Source organism: Strix aluco, chromosome 2 (assembly GCF_031877795.1).
Source record: "Strix aluco isolate bStrAlu1 chromosome 2, bStrAlu1.hap1, whole genome shotgun sequence".
Taxonomy (NCBI): domain Eukaryota; kingdom Metazoa; phylum Chordata; class Aves; order Strigiformes; family Strigidae; genus Strix; species Strix aluco.
In genome coordinates, this window is record NC_133932.1 from 65,555,522 (window position 1) to 65,579,616 (window position 24,095).

The 24,095-nt window shown below is 44.2% G+C and overlaps 3 protein-coding genes across 5 annotated transcripts; 1 reads left to right on the forward strand and 2 right to left on the reverse strand.

Moving 5' to 3' along the window:
- Positions 1 to 1,529: 1,529 nt before the first annotated feature.
- On the reverse strand, positions 1,530 to 5,513 carry MITD1 (microtubule interacting and trafficking domain containing 1). 2 transcript variants are annotated; one of them, XM_074815060.1, is made up of 7 exons: positions 5,319 to 5,513; positions 4,917 to 5,018; positions 4,696 to 4,832; positions 4,526 to 4,612; positions 3,747 to 3,862; positions 3,353 to 3,413; positions 1,530 to 3,265 (listed from the first exon to the last, which is right to left on the reverse strand). In XM_074815060.1, exons 1-7 carry the CDS (start codon positions 5,470 to 5,472, stop codon positions 3,170 to 3,172), a joined length of 753 nt encoding a protein of 250 aa, XP_074671161.1. In that variant the 5' UTR covers positions 5,473 to 5,513; the 3' UTR covers positions 1,530 to 3,169. The 2 variants fall into 2 exon arrangements, with proteins under 2 accessions (XP_074671161.1, XP_074671162.1); XM_074815061.1 differs by having other exon boundaries at positions 5,329 to 5,439.
- A 53-nt stretch (positions 5,514 to 5,566) lies between these two features.
- On the forward strand, positions 5,567 to 9,110 carry MRPL30 (mitochondrial ribosomal protein L30). Of its 2 annotated transcripts, none has more exons than XM_074815078.1 (5): positions 5,567 to 5,683; positions 6,139 to 6,219; positions 7,803 to 7,949; positions 8,767 to 8,840; positions 8,928 to 9,110. In XM_074815078.1, the coding sequence occupies exons 1-5, from the start codon at positions 5,633 to 5,635 to the stop codon at positions 9,058 to 9,060; spliced, it is 486 nt and encodes a 161-aa protein (XP_074671179.1). In that variant the 5' UTR covers positions 5,567 to 5,632; the 3' UTR covers positions 9,061 to 9,110. The 2 variants fall into 2 exon arrangements, with proteins under 2 accessions (XP_074671179.1, XP_074671178.1); XM_074815077.1 differs by having other exon boundaries at positions 5,652 to 5,726.
- Positions 9,111 to 12,093: 2,983 nt separating this feature from the next.
- Positions 12,094 to 16,065, reverse strand: LOC141919455 (lysozyme g-like). Its single transcript, XM_074815076.1, has 5 exons — positions 15,930 to 16,065; positions 15,207 to 15,296; positions 14,396 to 14,592; positions 13,052 to 13,190; positions 12,094 to 12,261 (listed from the first exon to the last, which is right to left on the reverse strand). Exons 1-5 carry the CDS (start codon positions 15,934 to 15,936, stop codon positions 12,128 to 12,130), a joined length of 567 nt encoding a protein of 188 aa, XP_074671177.1. The 5' UTR covers positions 15,937 to 16,065; the 3' UTR covers positions 12,094 to 12,127.
- Between the last annotated feature and the right edge of the window lie 8,030 nt (positions 16,066 to 24,095).

The following is a 24,095-nucleotide window of genomic DNA, read 5'->3' on the forward strand; positions in this document are numbered from 1 at the left end:
CACTACAAAAAGGACATTGAATTACTCAAGCGTGTCCAGAGAAGGGCAACGAAGCTGGTGAAGGGTCTGGAGCACATGTCGTAGGAGGAGCGGCTGAGGGAACTGGGGGTGTTTAGTCTGGAGGAGGCTGAGGGGAGACCTCATCGTCCTCTACAACTACCTGAAAGGAGGTTGCAGAGAGCTGGGGATGAGCCTCTTTAACTGAGTAATAAGTGATGCGACAAGAGGGAATGGCCTCAAGTTGCACCAGGGAAGGTTTAGACTAGATATTAGGAAGCATTTCTTTACAGAATGGGTTGTTAGGCGTTGGAATGGGCTGCCCAGGGAGGTGGTGGAGTCCCCATCCCTGGAGGTGTTTAAGAGTTGGGTCGACATAGCGCTGAGGGATATGGTGTAGTTGGGAACTGTTAATGTTGGGTTGATTGTTAGACTGGATGATCTTCAAGGTCTTTTCCAACCTAGACAATTCTGTGATGCTGTGATCCTTTTATGAATAGTTTAGTCCTTTGCTAATTAAATTGTGCAGACAAGACCAGTAGCTGCAAATATTTCCTAACAAGTGAGGCCTGCAAAGGCCTATGTTACTACATTACCTGCACACTCATTTTTGAAAGATGGCTGTTTGGCCAGCACTCCATAGGAGGAAATTATGTGGCAGAAGAAACTTACCTTTAGCTAAGGAGAGCAGTCAGTGGGGGCGAATCCAGTCCTGGGACTGGCACTCATGCTGCAGGGCTGAACAGCACTCAGCTGACTCCAGCAGGGAAGGCAGCTTAAGCTCATCTCCACAGAGGGTGCCAGGAGGGACAGTCCCGGCTGCACAACCCAGGTGATGACCTGACAACGTAAGTGGGAGTGGCAGCACAGAACATGGCCTGGAATCAGTAAAATGATTGTGGAACTGTACTCTTAAGATTTCTCTGATTTGTTTTTTCCCATTCATTGATGCCCATTCCTCTTCATACATGGTGTTCCTACTGACAGTGAAAGGACCTGTTCAGAGATAAAGGGTTTATAGGTAAAAATTGCAGTGCAGTGCCACCTGGTACATCACTAAAGGCTTACTTGTACACATGTACAGATAATGCATATCCACGAGATCTTCTAGGAGATCTGCAGTCTTAACTAGTGAATTATAGTCTAATTAGAAAACAAAGTTCTAGCCATGAACAGGCAAGAGGGAAGACCATGCTTGCCTCTTGTAGTTGCAGGGGACTACATCATAGGGGCTCACTACTACAACAGAAAGACATACTGTATTACAAGATGCAGAAAGCATAAAGATTTTTATTTTGACTTCCGCTTAAGTACTAAAATTTAATGTTGATCTAAAGTCTTTAAGGTGGCTTTTTATTTTGCGCCTGTATGTTTGAAATTGCTGGACTAGGTTAAAAGATACAAAGCTTCGCACTTGGGAAGCTTACTCTATTTACAGTGAACCTTCTCCCCAAACGGCTGATTTAGAAGACATTACCTAGCTTCTTTGAATTACCTATGTAGTACAGAGAATTCAAACAGATGACTAGAACTACAAATAATAAAAAATAACCTTTATTCCCATTAAAAATAGGCATATATTATATGCAACTGAACAAAACTGATGACAGTGACCAGAAACCTAGTATCACACCAGCAAGCCAGAGAGCTTCTGTGGAATGTCTGGGGGGACTGACCGGTAGCATACAGCTTCTGTGGCATCTGTGTTACTCTTTTTGCTGATGTAACACTGAAAAGCTGAGGCATTATTATGCAAAATGATAAAGAAGGCAGACCACTGGCAAATTGTGACCCAGAGAACAAGCCAAAGACCAGCTGTTTCTTCTCGATAGCTGTGGAATAGATTTGTTGTGTTAATGGAAGACTAAAGGAACAGCAGCATTAGGTGACAGAAGGTGAAAGAAGAATAAAGCAAATAATTAAAAAAGGATAATGGAATACACCAGTCATCAGGAAAAAGAAACACAGGAAGGAGAAAAATCTCTAGCAATGAACACGCTACTAGAATATGGAGGTATATTGTATTACAAGCTGCAGAAAACATAAGGCACCTAATGGCTGAAAAGATTTTGATGGGACCTGCAAAAGAGGTTCATGTCAGAATATATGACTTTGCCAGATTATTGCTGACAATGGTCACGAACTTTTATACTAGGAGAAAAAGCAACAGCAGCTCACATGATCCCTTCTGCTTTCCAGAGGATGAAGGGAAGAAAAGACTCTTGTCTTTTTTCCAATCAGCATATCCTTAGAATCATTATTAGCAAGAAAGTTTCAGGGTATCCAACTTCTGGAAGAATTTTAAAATAATTGACTTTTTTTTTTTAGGGGAGTACCTTAGTAGCAGGGAAATAGCTTACTACAGTTCAGACTGGCATGACTAGCTGGAAGGACATTAAACGTGCAAGTCAGGGAAAAATATTGGGGGAGGATCATACAACCTTTTCATGCCTAAAGCAAAGGATGAAAATGAGTTACATGACCATACATCACAGAATAAAAGAACATACAGGAGTGACAGGGAAAAGAATACAGCTGTTTGCATCCTTTCCAGCCCAAAAGTCATCATGCAGAGACACATTAAGACAACCCTAAAATGTCTGTATACTGAACACTACAATGTTTGTATGCAAGAAGCTTGGAAAATTGAACGTTAGGTTTGGGTTTACTAGTAAAGTCTGTGAAATCAGGTACTACGGGATTGACTAAACCAGCAGAACAGTAGTCATGACTAGAATACAGGAATTAAAGGAAATAAATAAGGCTGCTTACAAAAGAGGACATGAGGCAGCCCAGCTTCCAATGCTTGTGAGGTGGTCATTTATATAAAGAAAAAAATCTGCTCAAGACAAAGTTAATAGTAAAAATAGAAATGACAGTAAAGAGGTCTTTGAGAGACAGTATTGAGGGTTTGTTATGAAATCAAGATCGAATGGAGACATGGATTGTATTAATTAAGATTATGGAAGAAGTACAGTGGAGGAATTGTATGGTTGTGTTTTCTCAGACTGAAAAGTCTCAAATATTCTTAAACCTACAGATTATAAAAGCTGTGCTGGACTAAGTACTTAGAAGAATTGCTTCTGAGGGTGGACAGCTGGACTCAAGCAGCATCTTCTAGTCTCACATTTTTATACTTATAAAATCACTCATTAAAAGCAGTCATATCTGATCACATTTTCTTTGTATGTTTAGTATGAAAGACGTCCACTGTTGTTTCATAACAAGGTCGCAAGTCAAAGTCACAGTATCCAATGCTGAAACGACCCTGCAGAAATTAACAGAATTGACATGGTGAACTTAGAATGAGCTCTTCTACGGTCTAAGTTAACTAAAGATATCAAAGCATTCTTACCTTTGGTTTCTTAAAATAATCAAGACCCCTTCCAATCTTAATCATCCATCCATTGTTGAATCTGTTTTAAAAATTCACAAATGTGAAAACCATGAGTACACTGAATAAAAAAAATAGTTCTATCCACATGACACGCAAGCTCCTTGCTTCAATCAGTTATTTCCTAGTGTCACTGATACCCGTATGAACCATGGAAAGCACTATTCTGTATAAAGAGACATCTATTATGTTCACAGTTAGAATCCATGAAACTACAGAGGGCTGATTTTACTGAGTGAGGGCCACTGCCTTCCACTTTGTTAACCACAGCTGTAATCAGAAATTGTCTCAAAAGTTAGGGCTAAGCGGTGTGACTTCAAATAACTGGCATTCATTAGTTTTTTGTATCACCCACCTAATTTCTCGATCATGTATTGAAGATGAAAATTCAAAATTCAGTGTTACTCCATAGTTCCTCAAGGATTGTTGTATTTCTTCCAAGCCATTTATCTGTTGAGTCCTCCCACTGCCCTGTTAAAAGCAAAAATAACATGGCAGTGTTTTTTTACCATATATTGTACTTTGGGTCACTTCTTCCTAAACTCACCAACAAAACCTTTTTAGTAATAACTTAAACCCAACGAAAGTCACTTGGATGAAGGTAGATTCACAGTTTTGAAGACAGGATAAAAAGCAGACAGATTACAGGTACACCTTGTAAGGGATATGGAGGAGGAGCTCACTCTCAGCCCGTTGAAACTAGGTATGTGTTATTATTTAAGCCAAAACAAATGCAGCGATAGTTTGAGAGGTTTTAGCTCATCAAAACCTCTAAAATGACAACAATATACAGCTGTTGGAAGAGAAAAAGATGTATCTCAACAGATGTTTTGGTTCTGATGACATTTTCCACAACAAAGCTTTCACAAAAATATCTTTTCCATTTAAGATCCTGCTTACCAAGAATTCTTTCATTATCGGAAACTCTGAACTTATGAAACGACTTATGTTCAACTGTCACATTTTTATTTTGCTCTTCATCTGTGTTTTCTGCTGAAGGTGTCAGAGCCTCAGTCTAACATGTACTGTTAAGTAAATCTATATTTAAAAATAAGTATGTATGCAAATAAAAATATATTTGCATGTGGTATCACGTGAGCACAAGGAAACAGAAACCAAAATCCAGTCACTTACTTCATCACAGGAAGTGAGGAGGTGGATTGTTTTCACTTTGCATGGCCCCTTAACTAGCATCTCGCAGAACCGTAGGAAGTTATACAACTGTAAAAAGTTTTATTTAATTTAGTAACGTGGATTTTTTTTAGTAGTTACATCTGTATCAGTTACGCCGAATATATACTTGCCTGATAAACACTCCTAATGTATGGGTCCTCCACCCAAACTTCGGAAACAATCTCAGTAAGATACTCTTGGAAAAGCTTTTCATAGCTGAAACCTGTTGCATTTTCCTCTATCCTGATTTGCTTATGGTATTTGCCATCTGAAAAGATCATGACATAAATCCTAGGTTAACTGCCTCACCCATAAAACACTCACATAACAACAGTACATCGCAGCTCCATACCTTGTTTCTCTTTTTCGACGTGTTTTTTAATGTCTTCAGCCCTGGTCATGTACTCGGATATTTTCTGCCGGTAATGATGCTTTTTGGCCTCATCTTTCGTGGCTGTGAATCAAAAGCGCACAGGCCAGGTCTGTTGGCGGCGGGGGGGGGGGGGGGGGGGGGCGCGGGGAGCTGAGCCCTGCCTGGCCGCTGTGGAGGGACCGCCAGCTCTCCTCTCCCTCCCCGTCAGGCGACGGGGGGCCGGGGCCGGCCCTCGGCAGCAAGGGCGGCTCGTGTCTCCTCAAAACCACCCGCGGACGGCGGCCTCCCCCACAGCCGGGAGGTGTTTAACAACTGACCGCCTCAACGCCTGCAGTAAACCGCTGCCAATCCGCCCCTCGCCCGCCCGCCGCCGCCCGGTACCTTTCACCACCTGCAGCAGGAGGTCGATGCCTTCCTGGTAACACACCAGCGACTCCTGGAACCGAGACGCCAAGTCCAGCTCCACCGCCCGCCTCACCGTCTCCGCCCCGGCCCGCTCCAGCGCGGCGGTGCCATCGCCCCCCGCCCGCGACATGGGCGCCGCGGCGGGGACGGGGACTGGGCAGACGGGGCGCTGCGCATGCGCGCGCCTCACCCGCCGCCGGAGGGGGGATTGTGCCTCACCGTTGTCCTTCCGCCGGCGCGGAACTCAAGTGCGGTGGGGCCGCTCCCCCGCCGGAAGGCTGTACACCGAGATGGCGGCTGCGGCGGGCCGGGCCGGCCTGGGGCATGTGGCCGCTTGGAAGGTGGTGGCCCGGGCTGGGGTTTGGTTCGGACGCCGCTCTGGCTGTGCGCGCTCCGCTGCCCGTGGGGTGGGGAAGGGCGCGCTCCTCCGGGAAGCAACGAGGCGCGGCGGGGAACGGCCCTGTGGGCGCCCCGCAGCCGCTGCGGAGAGGGGGAAGAAGAGGGAGGTGGGTGGCTTCACGGGTGGCGCCAGGGACCGAGCTTCGCCCTGCTGCGAGCTTCGCCCCCTGCGGGGCCCGGTCGGTGCCTCCCCTCAGAGGAGAGCGCGGCCCTGGGAGAGGCCGAGGTGCCTGTGGGTGCTCGGTGTTGGCGCAGTCAGTCCTTCAGCCACGGGGAGATGTAATAAACGCGGGATATGTGCTCACCCGGTCTGAGTTTGAGTAGCTGCGTAGTCTGTCTGCGAGTATGAAGAGCTGTAAGGAAAGTCTCGACAAGTTAAGTCCTGCTCTTTTTGCAGGTGCTGGGAAAGAGGATGGAGGGGATGGCGGCAGCAGCGTGGGTTCGTTGTCTCTTTACCAAGTCGAGAATTCCAGACTCGGTATGTGGTTCAGTAGTTAAGAAACTGAAAAATAGGTATTAGCCTGCTTAATTCTGTGCTCTCTATGGTATGACAGATTTCTAGAGACTGTGAGATGAGCAGGTTCACAGTGTGATGGGTGAAGAGCTGGCTGAAGGGCAGAACCCAAAGGGCTGTTGTGAATGGGTCACCAGTGGTGTTCCTCAGGGCTCAATTCTAGGGCCAGGTCTGTTCAATATCTTTATTTTTGAATGCACCATTAGCAGGTTTGCTGACAATACCAAACTGGGAGGTGCTGTCAACTCCCTCAAGGGATGAGAGGCCTTGCAGAGGGATCTAGGTAGGTTGGAGCACTGGGTGATTATCAATGGCATGAAATTGAACAAGAACAAATGCTGGATTCTGCACCTGAGACAGAGTAATGCTGGACCACACAAGTATAAACTGGGAGAAGAGTGGCTGGAGATCAGCCCTGCAGAAAGGAATCCGGGGGTGCTGATCGGCAGCTGGATCAGTGTGAGCCAGCAGTGCCCTGGCAGCCAAGAGGGCAAACTGCACCCTGCGGTGCATCAAACAGCATAACCAGCCGGGAAAAAGAGGTGATTATCCCCCTGCATTCAGTGTTGGTGAGGCCTCACCTTGAGTCCCGTGTGCAGTTCTGGGCCCCACGATTTCAGAAGGATGTTAAAGGTCCTTGGATGGGTCCAGAGGAGGGCAACAAAGCTGTGAAAGGGCTGGAAGGAATGTCCTGTGAGGAGCGACTAAGGACTTTGGGCTTGTCTAGTTTGGAGAAAAGGAGGCTGAGGGGCGACCTCATTGCTCTCTACAGCTCCCTGAGGAGGGGAGGTGGAGAGGGAGGTGCTGGTCTCTTCTCTCTGGGATCCAGTGAGATGACATGTGAGAATGGTTCAAAGCTGCACCAGGGGAGGTTCAGGCTGGACATTAGGAAGCATTTCTTTACCAGTGGGTGGTCAAACACTGGAACAGGCTTCCTAGAGAAGTGGTCGATCCCCCAAGCCTGTCAGTGTTTAAGAGGCATTTGGACAATACCCTTAACAACATGCTTTAACTTTTGGTCAGCCCTGAATTGGTCACTGTAGGCCCCTTCTAGCTGAAATACTCCCATTAAATAAATAACTGAAACCAAAGTGATGGGAAGTTTGACTTACACTGTACATTTTTACGTTTTCATTTTTAGCTTACCTTTTTGCAAGGTACCATTTAGTGTCAGTTGACTCTTTTCCTTAAAAACATTCTTAAATCCTGGGGAAAAAGTTACCATTCAGAGGCTAAGCAGAGATTCTTCAGTGAGATGCATGTGAATTAAGTACTGTGCTGGTGTAGTGTTGTCCATATATTTCTATGCAGTTGTATGGCCAAACTCAAGAGTGCAAACCATTATAAAAGTGTTTGACTTAATGTTATAAAAGGTAAATTTGAGGTCACTTGTTAGTGCTTTGACCATCTGAAAGGAAAGGTAGTTAAAAATGTAAGAATTTTTACTAAGGTTGAAGTATGTTTTAGAGAGTTATTTTGTTAACTATAGTAATAATTCCGATATTTAGGAAAAAAACCCTCTGGTTTTTGTGAACTTCTTATTCTAGGTATTTCAGCCACGGCCTGGAGATCATGAAAAGTATGGAGGTGACCCTGAGCAGCCTCACAAAATCCATGTTATTACTAGAATAAAAAGTGTGATTGGTCGCCCATATTGGGAAAAGAAGATAATACATAATCTCGGACTGGATAAAGTATGGTTGTTGTTCTTTATTGTGTACATCAGAAGTGTCGAAACATAGGGTAGAATTAAGGTGGTGTTTTTTTTAAGGACTTCAATTTTGCAGTTACAAAACTCAGATTGCTTTACAGCTGCTATAAATGTAGTTAAGAAATCAGTGATGTGTTTTAAGAGTTGAGAGGAACATTAATGGTAAATGTCCTTTTAGTGGGAATTCAGAATATCACTGTATGGTATTGCTATGCATGCCTGAGGAGAACCTTACCTTGAGAATTTAGCTAAAATAATAAAAATAGATTTGTAAATGCATTGAGTTCGGTTTTCTCTGTGGGTAATATTAGTCATGTATTGCAGGTAGGCTTCCAAATCCAAAAGGGATGATAAATTTTCAAACAGACTCTTAAGAGTTTGTGTCAAAGATGTGTGTATCCAAATTTTTTAGGTCAACTGCACGTTGTGCAAAAATTTGCTAGTCAGTGTTATATTACAGAGAAACAAAGTTTGCTTGATCAATTTAAGATCTAACTGAAACAAGCAGTCTTACCCCTAAACTACTGTATTTACATTTATAGTATTTTTAACAGTTGGAAAAGTTTGAATATGTTGATAGTGTAATGGGAGTAAAGCTGGATTTGTAATTGTACTGGAATCAAGAGTTTGATCAAGTTTTGATTTTTGTACTTTTATGTGTGTTCTTGATGCATGACATTTAAAGAAACCTTATATTTGCAAGTATGGTTTATATTTTTACTGATAGTCTGAAAAGTTCAGTGAACAGAGATTTGGGGTTTGGCAATGCATTTGTAAAACCTGTTCTATCTTTTATATAGGCGCATCAGCCAGTACTGCACAAAAATATCCCTTCTGTGAATTCCAAACTGAAAGTTGTTAAACATCTGATAAGGTTTGTTAACTATTTGTTTAATTTGGAACACTTAATGTAACTGTCTTCTAGTCACAGGACTTCACTAAGCAAACTCTTTTGCCTTAGAATACAGCCACTGAAACTACCTCATGGGTTGCCAACAGAAGAGGAAATGTCAGACACCTTTCTTACGAGCAAGGGAGAGCTTGTCATTAGACGGCATCTGAAACCTGTGGAGCAGAAAGAAATAAAGTCATAAGGTGTGCTGGTTGGATTTATACTTTATAAAATAAATAATTTCAATCCTGATTTAAGGGTTTGTGTATGAAATGTAAGCTTAATTCTTACCCTGTCTCGTACAAATGGCTCAGGGACACTGATGCTTAGAGAAGGATTGCATGTACAAATATAAAATTCAGTGTTGTTAATATTTGCCTGAAATATTAAATGACTGATAGGCTTTTTGTCCTCATGTTTTAATTTTGTGGCTAGATTACTGCGGTTTGTGACTAACTGTTAGTGAACTTTATAAAGTCAGATAAGCAGAGAAGTAAGTAGAATAGATCTAACTAATGATGGTGAGGACATTTCCCAGCTAACAGTAAAGGTTTACAGTGATGGTGCATGACTTCTCCTTTGCTGCACAAAGGAAGGAACTGGAATTGAAAAGCCCTCTGTGTAACTACATGAGAATTGACTCGCTGTCCACCGAGAGTGTCGTTTGATTGAGGGAGGCATTTGGGTGACTTACCTTGGTCACACTTGTTCCTTAGCAAATAGAGTATCATCTGGCCTGCTCTGTAGCTTAAAAAGTACCTGAATTCCCATTTGGGAGTAACAGAAGGAGTGATTCACATCTTGGTAGGTTGTACAATTTGCCTTTCAGGAAACATGCTATCTCACTTCATACATATTTCTTGATCCTAAATGTTTAATAATAGCCTAGGAGCTGCAGTCTATGTGACAGTTGATGCTTTTCCTGTTCTAAAATTGCAAACTTTAGAAATCTGGAGATGCTGAAGCATACCTCTTTGATGCAAGTTAGTATTTATGAGCTGGAAGCTTATAAAATAACACCTTTTACTGAAGGGTCTTGAATACAGCCCTTCTGTGTGCATATTTTTATTTACAGTTTTAAGAATTGTGAATTAGCTGCTGCTGTATCAAATGATAAAGTAGTTTGCATTCCAGCGAGCATAAATTCCACAGTTTAACACACTGTAAGCCACTCCCACACTAGACACACAGTAGAGGAGTTAATCTTAATGACTGTATGTTGTGAGAAGATAGAGGGATACAGTCGCTGAAAATCAATGTTTATCCTTTCTGCATGCTTGCAAAGAAGCGTAAACACCAGTAGGAGTCCAAGTGAATAGATATATCAGTAGTGGGACATAGAAGCTGGAGATAGTGTGAGCAGAAGAAAAAAAGGATAGGCTATGGTAGTGGCATTGAAGAGTGTAGTGGCTCCTACAGGCAGGTTGAAGGCAGAAATGTGAAACTGAGCTGGAAAACCTCAATTTCTCAACAGACAACAGGCTGTGGTTTGAAGGACACACGTAATACTGGTGTCAGTCTGAAGTGTATAGAATAGCAAGGAAAAAGTGAAGCAGATAAGTGAATGTTGCTTTTTTCTTCCCTCCCTCCTTACTTCCAGCATCTGCATAGTGTCATGCCCTGCAGTGTCTTGTAGCAGCAGGCTCTGTGGGGTGTTGACCATGTTCCCACAGGGAGGTACTTAGTACAAGCTGAAATTTCAGCCCTTTTGAAGGATGTGTGTAGTGCATCCAAGGTACAGGGCACGCTTAAAAGAGATGGCACAAGTACTGGGGCCTAGAAAATTAGGCAAATGGGTCTTGTTGCTGAGAGATAGCAAATAAAAGACTTGTACCAGGCTTGGTGACCCAGAGCACCAAAGCCAGGATTGCTCAACTTTACCGAGCACGTTCAGGATTTGTGAGCACATCGCTGCAGCCTGCTCAATCTCCAACAGAGGGAGCGCAGCCGGTTCTGCCATACACGATATGGGTATGAATGTGGATCTTCTATTTGTTACACTATACAGATACTGCAACCTTCAAAAGTACTGCAATGTAAACTGGAAAGAATGTGTTAATGAAAAAGCTTGCTTGGTACTGTGCACAACTTAAAAAGTGTGTGATAAACTACCTAAGTTAGACCAGAGCTAATAATTGCTTCCCAAGTACAGAGAAGGGATAGTGCTTTAGATAGTACCTCTTACTTCTGGGTAAGATTTAGCTACAAGAGATGTTTACAGCTGTCTTTAATTGATAAGCTGGCAGTTTTAATGAAAAAGGAAATTGCATTTTCTTAAAATTTTTAATACATATTAAGTGTGGGTGTTTCTGAAATGGTGTTTCCTCCAAGGTCACAACTGTCATACAGTCCATCTGCTATCCCAAACCTGCTCTGTATAAGCATACGTTCTCTAAAGATTTGCTCTCAGGTCTAAACCTGAACCAACAGGGTACACAAATACAGCGTGTGTCCACATCCTTTCATTAATTGAACATTGTAAATGCTTCATGTAACTGTTCATGAAGCACAGGTAAGAGATGCGGCCCTTTTATGCAGGAAATAGACTGACTGAAAATGATGGAAAAATTCAGGTTGGAAGGTACCTCACTGGTCTCTAGTCCAGCCTCCTACTCAACACAGGGCCAGTGCTGAGGTCAGACCATGTTGCTCAGGGCTTTGTCCAGCCAGGTCTTGAAAACCACTGAGGACAGGTACAGCGCAGCCTCTCTAGGCAGCCTGCTCTGCTGCCTGGCTGTCCTCATGGGGTCACATCGCCGAAGCTAAGAGCAATTATACTGAAAGTATATGATACACTGGGATATACTCTTCTGGTAGATTAAACATATACAATATTTATTGCAAATATTCAGTTCCAAAACTGCAAATTGTTAACAACCAATGTTGTACTGCTGTTAAACACGTGTATTGACAGATGAAATCTAAGGCAGATAAAATCTTGTTAAGCAGTGTTATAACTTTCTTGCAGCATTAATCTGCTGCTTGAGAAACTGCAAGCACAGATGAAAACTTCTTGAATATTCTTGTGAAGTGAGATAAAAAATAAATGGCAAAAGATTGATTACAGTTTGGATTATTAGCAGTGTTATTTTTTAAAGTTATTTTTTTTAGCCTTAGCCAAAAAAAAAAATAAAATGAGAGCTTGCACTTGTTTCTGGCTTCATTATCCTCCCCCATTCTTACTGTTTCTGGGGGAGAAGTATAGGATTTTTTTAATTAAAAGCACAGTATGCAATCAGTGACTCAAATCTAATCATTACTCAGATATATCAGTATCCATTTCTCTTAAAAAACTTGGCTCTTGCAACCACATCATTGGCGTAGTCATTGTGTGTTGTGCCAATGTCCATTCTGTCATAGCTCCGGACGTTGTTAGCTCCCGCATTATAGGCTGAGATCCCACCTGAAATGAGAGTGAAAGAAACACATAAGCAGAGGTGATACTTCATTAGTAAATAAGCAAACAAACCAAAATCACAACTTAAATGTATTGCTTTAGTTTGTAGCTCTCTTTTCACCAGTATTGTTGGCCATCGTATTACCATTTCCAGCTGGTTTTGTCACTGAGGTGTTCCTTTTGTGTTTTAACTTTGTGAAGAAATTGTAATTTCCTCCTTTACATCCAGACTTTGTGATCATTGTCCCTATGCAGTATTTTGCTAATGTTAACATCTACAGTTGGATGACTGTTTCCTTTTGCGCATGTTCCTTCATGCCTACCTGCATTAATAACCTCAGACATACTTGTAGCTGGAATAAAGGGACCCAACCGTAACAACTGCTTCAGCTGTAATCAGTGTTCATGAATATAACCGTGTTTCCTCCAGAGAGGACCATACATTTTCAAAATTAATGTGTTCCTTCTTCAGAGTCGCCTGAATAATAGCTTTCTATAGGTGGGTATAGAAACACAAACCAAATGAAATGGAGAGAGAAGTGCAAAAACCCACCCTTACTCCTTGGAACTGAAAAATGCCGTGATACTTGCCAAGTTTTCCAGAAGCCTGCTGGAAAGCTAACCAAATCTTATTCCCCTATTCCTTTTAGTGAGTATTAAGGAATATTATTCCACACCGCGATAAAATGAACGGAGGGACTGGGATGTGTTTAGTTTTCTGAAGTGTTCAGTTTTACAGTGTTATCGTGCTTGACTTTTATATGTGTGAAGTGTTCTAAAACTGACAAAATTCTACCTTTGAGCTGCTGTTCCTTTGTCCAAGTTGGGAATTTCTTCTGAATTTCATTTATCATCCCACATAAAATCTCTGTGCCTTGTGCTAAGTGCTCTTCACTGTCCCATGACCCGACAATCCTATGGTACCGTTTGTCAACCTGAAAATGAGACAGCAATATCAGCACACCAGAAACCCCACTACTTATCCACAGCTCTTCATTGCCTTCAGGCTGCTTGTATTCATTTTGATCTTTAATTTCATGATTTACCTCTTTTGTAATTGTACAGAGGAAGCAAGCTCAGCTCAAGGCGCAGGCAAAGCCATTAGGTGTGTGAATAGCAGACTATCAGGGCACTGAAGAGGAATGCCTGCTCTACCTCCTTGTCTGTCAGAGTCTTAAAAATCTGACACAGCTGCTGCTGTAAAGGTTATGATGCAGAAAGCGGGCTTACTGCTGCTTAAGCTTTTCCAGCTGCAAGGTGACTGCTCCTCTCCTCCTGAGCTGCAATAGGGTGGGAAAACCCCTCTTTCCTCTAGGGATCTCGTCCTCCTCCTCCTCCTCCTCCTCCTCCTCCTCCTCCTCCTCCTCCTCCTCCTCCTCCTCCTCCTCCTCCTCCTCCTCCTCCTCCTCCTCCTCCTCCTCCTCCTCCTCCTCCTCCTCCTCCTCCTCCTCCTCCTCCTCCTCCTCCTCCTCCTCCTCCTCCTCCTCCTCCTCCTCCTCCTCCTCCTCCTCCTCCTCCTCCTCCTCCTCCTTCTCCTTCTCCTTCTCCTTCTCCTTCTCCTTCTCCTTCTCCTCCACCTCTTATCCACAGGGTAGTAAAGTGCAAGTCTGAGAGTGCTGGAGCAGTTACAAAAGCAGATCCCAATGCGTGCAGCAAACGTTCAGGGATTGCATGGATAAGCATATGACTTGGCAAACAAGTGAGGCGTGAATGTAGGCATGAATAATGAAACAAGATCCCCCACTAGCTAGGCCCCTCTGGTGCATAAAGGGTAATTCACCTAACTGTATGTAGCTGCAGCCTACCGGCCTCTGTGCTTAGTTAAAAAAAATGCTTTCTGAAACAAGATTTATTTTCTAAAGTATGAAATAGGAACAATTAACCTCTCCGTTCCCAAGAGAGCGCTGGGAAGCAAGCAGCGGTTTCGCAGTGCAAAAGCAGTTTGCTCATGCCCTGACACTCCCTGGGGCCCTTCTCTGGTGCTGGAAGTTGACAGCTGGGTCAGTGTCAGCTTTATTCTGGCCAAAGAGTTGTCTGAAAAGGTTTAGGGGGTTGCCTTTCAGTGGGTCCACTGCTGCTCTTCTGACTTACTGCTTCAAAAGAAGGATGAGGTTTGTGTTTTTGAGAAGGTTGACCATACCTGCATTAAACCGAATGCATTTCCATGGTCACCCCATCCGTCATTCAACACTGTACCAGCATGTGACTCTCGAGAGATAATACCAGCAATCACAGCTGGATCAACACACTTGCTGTTGCCAACTTTTGTAATCTTGGCTTGGTATTTCTGCATGTTCTTCAAATCTTTTTCTGCAATCTTCTCTGAGGCAGGAACTCCTATAACACAACACGTATGACTTTTCCTTTCGTTTTAAAAATCAGAAACAAGTTGTTCTAACAGTCATTATGACTGAGCTGATGTTTTGAATCCTCCTGAATCTCTTTAGAGAGAAGCAGTGATAGAATTGACCAATTTTGCTGAAGGATAAGTGCCCTAGAAATCAATACACAGATGATATAAAAGAAGGTTTTTCAGATACAGAGGGCAGTTCTCTAGTGTGCAGACTAAAAGGTGGGTCTTCTTGTTTTAAACCTAAGCCTTCGAGTGGATTAGTCCCAGATTTAGTTCCTTTTAATTTAAGTCTATAATGGGGAAATGTTCAGAAACTTAGGTCATGAGGAAAACCCTCTTCAGGGAGAGAGAAAAGCAGGCTTGATGGAAGGGGTTGGATGCACCCAGCAGACATTGCATTTTCTCTGCAATGGTCTTGAATATAATCTCAAAGGCAATTCTATTCCCAACATAAATTTATGTGCCCAAGTAGTAGCTTTGCTGATTGTGGAAAAATCTGCTTGCATGGCAATGACTGACAGCCAGACACCAGGATCCGTAATAGGGACGAGCTTGTATGTGAATGTAAGGGGAGATGAACGACTGAATTAGTGCCTACCTGCATAGCTCAGACCTTCTGGTCTCGCGGTTACCTCCGAAGCTCCAGTTGTGTCAACATTCAGTATATTCCCATAACGCTCCAGACAGCCTAAGAGCAGTATTTACAATCAAATGTCAGACCAGCGCATGCCGTTAAAATGTTTTCGGATCCATGTCTGAAACCCATGGCATCATTTCGATACTAGTGCAGGTATTTGTGCTAGCAGATGCAGCCGTGGTATCATATGCTCTGGAAAGGATTACCTCTTGGCCATGCTAGCATAAAGCCACAGTGTAGCCTGTGAGGTGAACTGGTGTCTTGTGCACCATTCATCTTCCCTAATTTTAGCTTCCCTAAGCTTGTGACTTCGGCTGCCCACATAGCCAATGGAGAAAGACACCTCCAAAAGGTGGTTTCTCTATTCCAAAATAATTTAAAAAAAAATCTATGAGAGTCAAAAGAAATCCTACACTACTTACTGACTCCAGCTTGCTTTTCCATCAACAAGAAAAATTGAACAGAAACATCCTTCAGTTACATCCATTACAATTTATCTGACTTGCAGTTCGTTTGACTTGCAATTTATCTGCATTTATCTGTTGTCTAAATACACCATTGTAGAAGGGAAAACATACAAACAGCAACTGAGAGGAACAATGCTAACCCAAGCCCAGCAGTTAATGGAAAACAGACTTTGGTACAGTGAATTATTTACAAGAATATTAGACAAACATCACAGACCTGACATGTTTGCTGCAGGACGTCTCCCCACCTTCTCACCACAATTCCTGGAGACAAATGGGCTTTTTATCTGCTGGCGGTGTTTTGAAGCAGCTGACTCTGCACTTCCCGCACGCCGCTGGTATTACGGGAAACAGGAACGCCTAACAACTTCTTACGCCTCCACCCAAACACAACAGGGTTTCTTTTCTACAGCACAAACACAATTACAATTTTAAAAATTAAATACCTTTTAATTTAATTTCAAACCCCGTTGCTAACAGTCTGCAACTAGGAGGAGCTTCGTCTGAAAACAACTTCCCCCCTTCAGTTGTTGGGAGCAATATCATGCTGACAATGGGGAAACGAGAACCTGCGCTTTTGGATGTAATAAAGTTTTTGCAGACAAAGACCCAGCAACAATAACATGACACAGAGCTGCAACCGCTGAGAATTTGGATATGCAGAGATGATGCCAGGTCCCTGTTGTTATCCCCTCTTGTACAGCGACAACAAAGGTGAAGGCACAAACCCAAATTAGCAGGCAGCGTGGATCAAAGCCACTGTAGCTTAGCTGTTCAGCAGTAAGGAAAAAAGCCACTGGATGGCAGACCTCCCCGTCACTGCTAATCCATCCAGACATGCTTCTCCCCCACGGTAATTTTTGTGAGGGTGAAATGCTGTTTCGCTGTTTCATCAGCTTTTTCACATTTTAAGCCAGGGAATTCATCCCATGTCATTGTATTGGAAGACTCAATTCCGTAAGTTTTTCCTGTACTGTTGATACCTCCCATAGACAACCAGCTGCAAAAAGTGCAAAAAGTGCAAAAAGCTGCAAACCATGCCTGGAGCTCTTCATGTTCACCATTACAAGTGAGTTCAGAGAAGGTTCAAACAAAGGGAAGTACATCTGGCAGGAGGGAAAATAGAACAGATATGGCTCATACAGAAGTGACATTAAAAAACCCTGAAAATTCAGAATACCACTGAAGATGATTCACAAACCAGTAATTTTCAAATGGCCTGTGTTACCATTCCCTTGTTGCTGGGGAAGAATCATAAAGGATGTACTAGTTTGCTTCTACATCACAGTGATTGAGACACACAGGTAGATCTCTCGTGTTTTCTGGAGCCCTATACAGAAATTACTGTTTAATCATATATGCATGCATGGAGTTTCACATGTCCTGGGAAGTGTTTTCCTCAACAAACCTGTATTCAGACTACTGAGGGAGAATGGCATGTCCACACAGTGGCTTGTAACAGCAGCGCTGTCACCTGTGTGATGTTGAGCAGGCTGCAGCTTGCAGGCTCCAGTGGGAGCTTGGGAACTGCTGCAGGCTCGGTTCTCCAGGGACAGAGAACTGGTTACAGCTTTTGTCAGTGCTCTTTGCAGCATCTCTCACTTGTCCCATCGTTGCTTGTCACAGAGGAGGCAGTACATAAGCCACGCTGCATTGCAATCTCCCCTGCTATGTCAGGAGTACAGGTGGTGGCTTTGGGCAGCCTCAGAAGTGCCCCAAATTGTTGTTTATGTCCTAGATTCCCCTTGTACTCGCTGTTAGTTAAGGCATTCAGCAATCTCCAATTCAGATCCAGCTTATCCTAGATTTTCTTCAAATGCTACAAAGGACCTGTCAGAGTGCAGTTCTGCCATGAAACTTGGTCTCTTGCGTTGACCTCACCATGGAGCGCCATGAGCCAGTGCCACAGGCTGCAGGTTGCCCTACTGCACTGCAGCGCCGGGGGCTGCTGACTTCAGTCCCTTTTGTCTGTACAAATGCACTGAACGCAGGGGTATAATCTGAAAGTAATGGGAACATAAACATGACCAAAGGAATAATTTAACTTGTTGATCATCTGTCAGGAGGGGGAAAGCCTGAAAGAAAGAGTAGGAAGAAGGGGAAGAAACCAAGTCGGTTAAATCTGGTTTCCATGAATGAGAGATTTACCAAGACAGAAACTTACTTATAAACTGAAAAGGTTTGGTGTAAGAACTGAGATAATAGCTGTGGAGGCAGGCTGTCACATTTTTCAGAAGCAGATTATGCATTAATTGAAAGGGATTCAGAGAGTTGTTTCTTAGTTGTTTCCAACAAACAGTTGGGAGATATCTCACGGTCACATGCGTTGTTCTTGTGGGGGACTTTAACCTCCAGGGTATCTGCTGGGATCACAACACAGCGGAGAAGGAACAATCCAGGAAGTTCCTGGAATATATGGAGGATAAATTCCTCATACAGCTGGTGAGTGAACCGACCAGGGAAGGTGCCCTCCTGGACCTGCTTCTTGTGAACAGGGAAGAGCTTGTGGGGCAGGTAAAGGTTGGAGGCTGTCTAGGGTGCAGTGATCATGAGATGATCGAATTTTTGATCCTTCGAGAAACAAAGAGAGGAGTTAGTAAAACTGCCACCTTAGACTTCTGGAGGGCTACCTTTGACTTGTTCAAGAGACTGGTTAACAAAATCCCTTGGGAGGCTACCTTGAAGGATATGGGAGTCCATGAAGGCTGGACATACTTCAAGAGAGAAGTCTTAAAGGCACAGGAGCAGGCTGTCCCTGTGTGCCAAAAAACAAGCAGGGGGGAAGGAGACTGGCCTGGCTAAACAGGGACCTTTGGCTGGATCTCAAGAACAAAAGGAGAATCTATCGCCTTTGGAAGAGGGGCCAGGCCTCTTATGAAGACTATAAAGTCGTAGTGAAGTTATGCAGGGAGAACATTAGGAGAGCCAAAGCGCAGCTAGAGCTCAACTTGGCTGCAGCTGTTAAGGATAACAAAAAAATCTTTCTATAAATTTGTTAACAGCAAGAGGAGGATTAGAGAAAATCTCCCTCCCCTATTGGATGCAGAGGGAAACATGGTAACTAAGGATGAGGAAAAGGCTGAGGTGCTCAATGCCTACTTTGCCTCAGTCTTTAGCAGTGGAACTGGCTGTTCCCTGGACACCCAGCCTCATGAGCTGGGAGATGGGGAGGGGAAGCAGACTGAGGTCAGCACAGTTGAAGAGGAGGTGGTCAGAGACCTGCTACACCACTTGGATGCACACAAGTCTGTGGGTCCAGATGGGTTACACCCAAGAGTGCTGAGGGAGTTGGCAGATGTGCTCGCCAAGCCGCTGTCCATGATTTACCTGAAGTCATGGCTAACTGGGGAGGTCCTGTTGGACTGGAGGGTGGCAAATGTGACACCCATCTACAAGAAAGGCAGGAAGGAGGATCCAGGAAACTATAGACCTGTCAGTCCGACCTCGGTGCCAGGGAAGGTCATGGAGCAGATCATCCCAAGTGCCATTAAAAGTCATATAATAGACAACCAGGGGATCAGGCCTAGTCAGCATGGGTTTATGAAAGGCAGGTCCTGCCTGACAAACCTGATCTCCTTCTACACGGGGTGACCCGCTTATTGGATGAGGGGAAGGCTGTGGATGTTGTCTACCTTGACTTCAGTAAGGCCTTTGACACCGTTTCCCACAGCATTCTCCTGACGAAACTGACTACTCGCGGCTTGGGTGGGCACACGCTTTACTGGGTAAAAAACTGGCTGGATGGCCGGGCCCAAAGAGTGGTGGTGAATGGAGTTAAATCCAGTTGGTGGCCGGTCACGAGTGGTGTCCCCCAGGGCTCGGTTTTGGGGCCACTCCTGTTTAACATCTTTATTGATGATCTAGATGAGGCGATCGAGTGCACCCTCAGTAAGTTTGCAGATGACACCAAGTTGGGTGGGAGTGTTGATCTGCTCGAGGGTAGGGAGGCTCTGCAGAGAGACCTGGACAGGCTGGAGCGATGGGCTAAGGCCAACTGTAGGAGTTTCAATAAGGCCAAATGCCGGGTGCTGCACTTGGGCCACAACAACCCCCAGCAGCGCTACAGGCTTGGGGAGGAGTGGCTGGAGAGCTGCCAGTCAGAGAGGGACCTGGAGGTGTTGATTGACAGCCAGCTGAGCATGAGCCAGCAGTGTGCCCAGGTGGCCAAGAAGGCCAATGACATTCTGGCTTGTATCAGAAATAGCGTGGCCAGCAGGGACAGGGAAGTGATCTTACCCCTGTACTCGGCACTGGTGAGGCCGCACCTCGATGACTGTGTTCAGTTTTGGGCCCCTCACTACAAAAAAGGACATTGAATGACTCGAGCGTGTCCAGAGAAGGGCAACGAAGCTGGCGAAGGGTCTGGAGCACATGTCGTATGAGGAGTGGCTGAGGGAACTGGGGGTGTTTAGTCTGGAGAAGAGGAGGCTGAGGGGAGACCTCATCACCCTCTACAACTACCTGAAAGGAGGGTGCAGAGAACTGGGGATGAGCCTCTTTAACCAAGTGACAAGTGACAGGACAAGAGGTAATGGCCTCAAGTTGCACCGGGGAAGGTTTAGACTAGATATTAGGAAGCATTTCTTTACAGAACGGGTTGTTAGGCATTGGAATGGGCTGCCCAGGGAGGTGGTGGAGTCCCCATCCCTGGAGGTGTTTAAGAGTAAAGTTGACTTAGTGCTGAGGGATATGGTGTAGTTGGGAACTGTCAGTGTCAGGTCAATGGTTGGACTAGATGATCTTCAAGGTCTTTTCCAACCTAAACAAATCTGTGATTCTGTGATTAGTGTGGGAGTGAGTGCCGGCTCATCCGCAAAAGCTTCATCTGAAGAATACCCATGTTTAGCTCCTGAGAGGGCAGGTGATATCATATAATTTGGGACAGGGTGGCTTGGAAATGTTTTCAGTTAAAGGCAAAGCAACGACTAGTGTGCTGCTTTTTTTTAATATCATGATACAGAGATGATTAATTAGTGTTTGACTATTTTATATTTAACTGCTTTTTAACTGTATTTAGATGTTTTTTAACTGTAGGAGTGTGACTTGACTTGTTTCTACTGGATTTACTTTCTCTTGTGTTGTCCTTAGGTGTGTCCTGTCCAGTTTTGCAGCATTTTTGATGGCCAGAGAAACAGTGAAATAGTGACTCTTCTTGAGTCAGAAGGTGCAAGTTGTGTAACCCAGTGGGAAATGTTCAAACAATGCACGAAGGCAGTTGTGATTTATGGTACTTTAGCTCTTGTTTATCTTCAGTAACAAGTAACAGGAACTTCGTCTCGTAAGATAAAACAAGTGTCTCTTTCATTCTGGTAAGCTGATAGTTGAGAGTTTTGGCATACGTTTAATAGAAGTTGTCTCTGTAAGGGACAGAGCCAAGGAAATCAAACAGGACCCGTCTGATACAAAACAATGCTTAAGGCAACATGAAGCAAATTAAGAGCATGCTCTTAGACCCTTCCTTCATTTCATAAAGAATCACACAAGCCCAATTTTAATAAGAATTTTGAATGGATTATTCTTCGTATGTTTTACTGCTGAAGACTTGTTTTAGAAGCACCCATGGCTTGTTGGTGTTGGATGTGAAATTAAATTGGCTTGGATCAAGTGGCACTTCTTTTTTTTCTCCCCATGTAATTTTTAGGTAGTGTAGTCCCATCAGTAAACTAAATCATTTGTGATACATGATTCTCAGCTGCTGCTTTGGTAAATTCTTTTTCTTTTCTGTAATAATGGTTCATATTTAATAAATTAACTTAGGACACCAGTGTAGCAACGCTCAGGTTTATAGTTTAGCATTTAAGCAATCAAAAAGACGTTAAGCCCGATAGTGCAGATCCAACAGAGTACTGGAAGAAGGAAAGCAGTGGCTGTGGCTGTTACAGGGAAAGAGTTGCACCATATGTTTCAAAACTCTGCTGGTTTTATTTATTGGTTTAGTTTCAAAAGTCCCCAATAGTTTTTGCAGAAGTTCTTGTCCCATCAGCAGACATAAAGCCGCATGCTGGAGGGTGCAAACAGGACTGAGACATGAAACTTACAGAAATTGCACAAATTTCAGTGTCTTTTGTAGTAAGTTCATTTTTGCAAGCCTTGGGTCTTGCAAAGCTGAGCTGAGACTTTAGATTAATTCTTAAGTATTTTGGAAGTCTTATTCATGACCCTACCTAAGTACAACAAAGGCTGTTCTTGTTATAAATACTAAAGAGCAATACTTAAATGCTTTGTATTCATTTCTGATTAAAAATGAAAGCCAAAAATGGGAAACTACATGTATTTTTGCATTTATGTATATGTACCTGCTCTACTCTGTCCATATGGATGTGACAAACTTGTTTACTTCTTTTCCCTTTCCTGGCTGTCTATAGCATAGTTGTAGACACATATACCTGTTCGTAGCATGTTTTTTCTTCTCTCAGCCATCCCAGTTCTGAATTCTTTTCGGGTCACATTTTCTTCACTTCTGATCATGGTTGTTACTGCAATTTTGAGGTTCTCCAGTTGGTCTCCATCTTTGCTGAGCTAAGGCTACCTGAGTCGAACACAGTCCTTAGCTGAGGCTTTTCTGGTGCTGATTAGCATGAAGACTTCATGTGTCTTGCAAAGGGTACACTGTGTTGTGCATCCTAGTGTGGTGGTTGCCTCTGCACCACAGAGGGACACTTATGCCATCTCCACTCCTGTCTTCCACCGCACTGCCTTGCCCTGGCCCTGGGCTAGGGATGCTGGCAATGTTGGTCCCTGGGCTGGAGGGCAGGAGATGGCGGATGTTGAAGACTAAATCCCCTCTGTAGCTGTGGGAGGCAAATGCTGCTGTGCAGAGCACAGCCCACCTCGGTGGTGTGGATGTGGAGAAGGTGAAGTTGCCACCTGTCCGCATGGAGGGATGTCTGCACTGGACGTCTGCTGTGAGGTTTGCAGCCATTCCCATGTGTACATAAGGAGGACCTTGTGAAGATATATATTAAGCCAATTATATCTTTGCTAAGACAAATTACAAAGCTTTGGAGCTTTTCTTCTGAATAAGAAAGAAGAAAGCAGGATGTTTTTGACACGTATTTATTATATGACTACTGGAAAACTCTGCTACATCAACTGCCAGGAGATAGAGAATACCAAGGTGCTCCTGTTTAACTGAATTTAAATGCACAACAGCCCTTACCTCACCTGACACTGGCTGTATGGGCTCAGTGGGAGTTAGTACGGAGACTGCCAGTGCTAAGACCTTGCCTTTAGATTTACTACTGAGCAATTTTGGTACAAGGTAAGACAAGAGAAAGTAGCTGGTGACAGTGATTTCACAGAAGCTCTAGCTGAAGTGTCAGTAAGGTGCCTTCCAGCTAATGGATCTGGTGGGCTGGTGAGCCCTGGGACAGGGACATCCCTCTGTGATGGTCCTGGAAACTAGTGGCATGAGGCATCTGCAGAAGCAATTGATCGGTCAATCTGCAGGACTAATGGGTTGAATAGTGATCATCTCTGGGTGATTTGTGTAGCCTGCATTTGTAAAAATTAAATGAATCACCTGGCTTTCTAAGCATATGCTGTCAGACAGCCACTTCTCCAGGGCGGCAGCGAGGCAGACACCTCCCAGCTTACCTTCCCGTGCACACTGCTCACAGCACCATGTGGGTTGTGGTGATGGCAAGCAAGGTCTTTCCAAGTCAAGGTCACATGCTAGGACAAGTCTGTAGTTACAAGACAGGTTCAAGAGCAAGCCAGAAAGGAAACTCAGCGAGGCAAAAGCAGGATCAGTAGGTTACAAAGCCAGGTGCAGGCTAATTTCCAGTGCAGCTCAGGTGAGGACCCAGGGCAAGGTTGTGAGCTTAAATGCAGCTCCTGAGCCAGCAGGCAGAAGGTGCATGGGAGGAGACCACAGAAGAGGCTCATCATAGTGCAACATGAAGAGCTGACCTTCAGTGCAGGCAGCCAGATCCTTGGAGAGTGGAGGAAGAAGCTGCAGAACCCAGCAGTGAGGTCAAGACCCAAACAGCATGGTCTCCCCAAAGGTGACTTCTCCAGGCTGAGTGTACCCAGCTGCCTCAGCCTCTCCTTATGTGTCCTGTGCTCCAATCCTTGACCAGCTTGGTGGCCTCTGCTGGACTCATTCCAGTGTGTCAGTATCCCTCTTGTATCAGGGAGCCCAAAACTGGGTACAGTGTTCCAGATGTGGTCTCTCAAACATGAAAGAGAGGGAAATGACTGCTCTTCTCCCTGCTGGCTAGAATTTTGCTAATGCAGCTCAGGGTGCTCTTAGTCTACATCTCCATGAGGGTCCATGTGTCCACCAGGACCCCCAGGTCCCTTTTTGCACAGCTCACTTTTAAGACAGTTGCCTCCCAGACCGTATTGATGTGTGGAGTTGTTGTGTTCCAGGTGTAGGGCT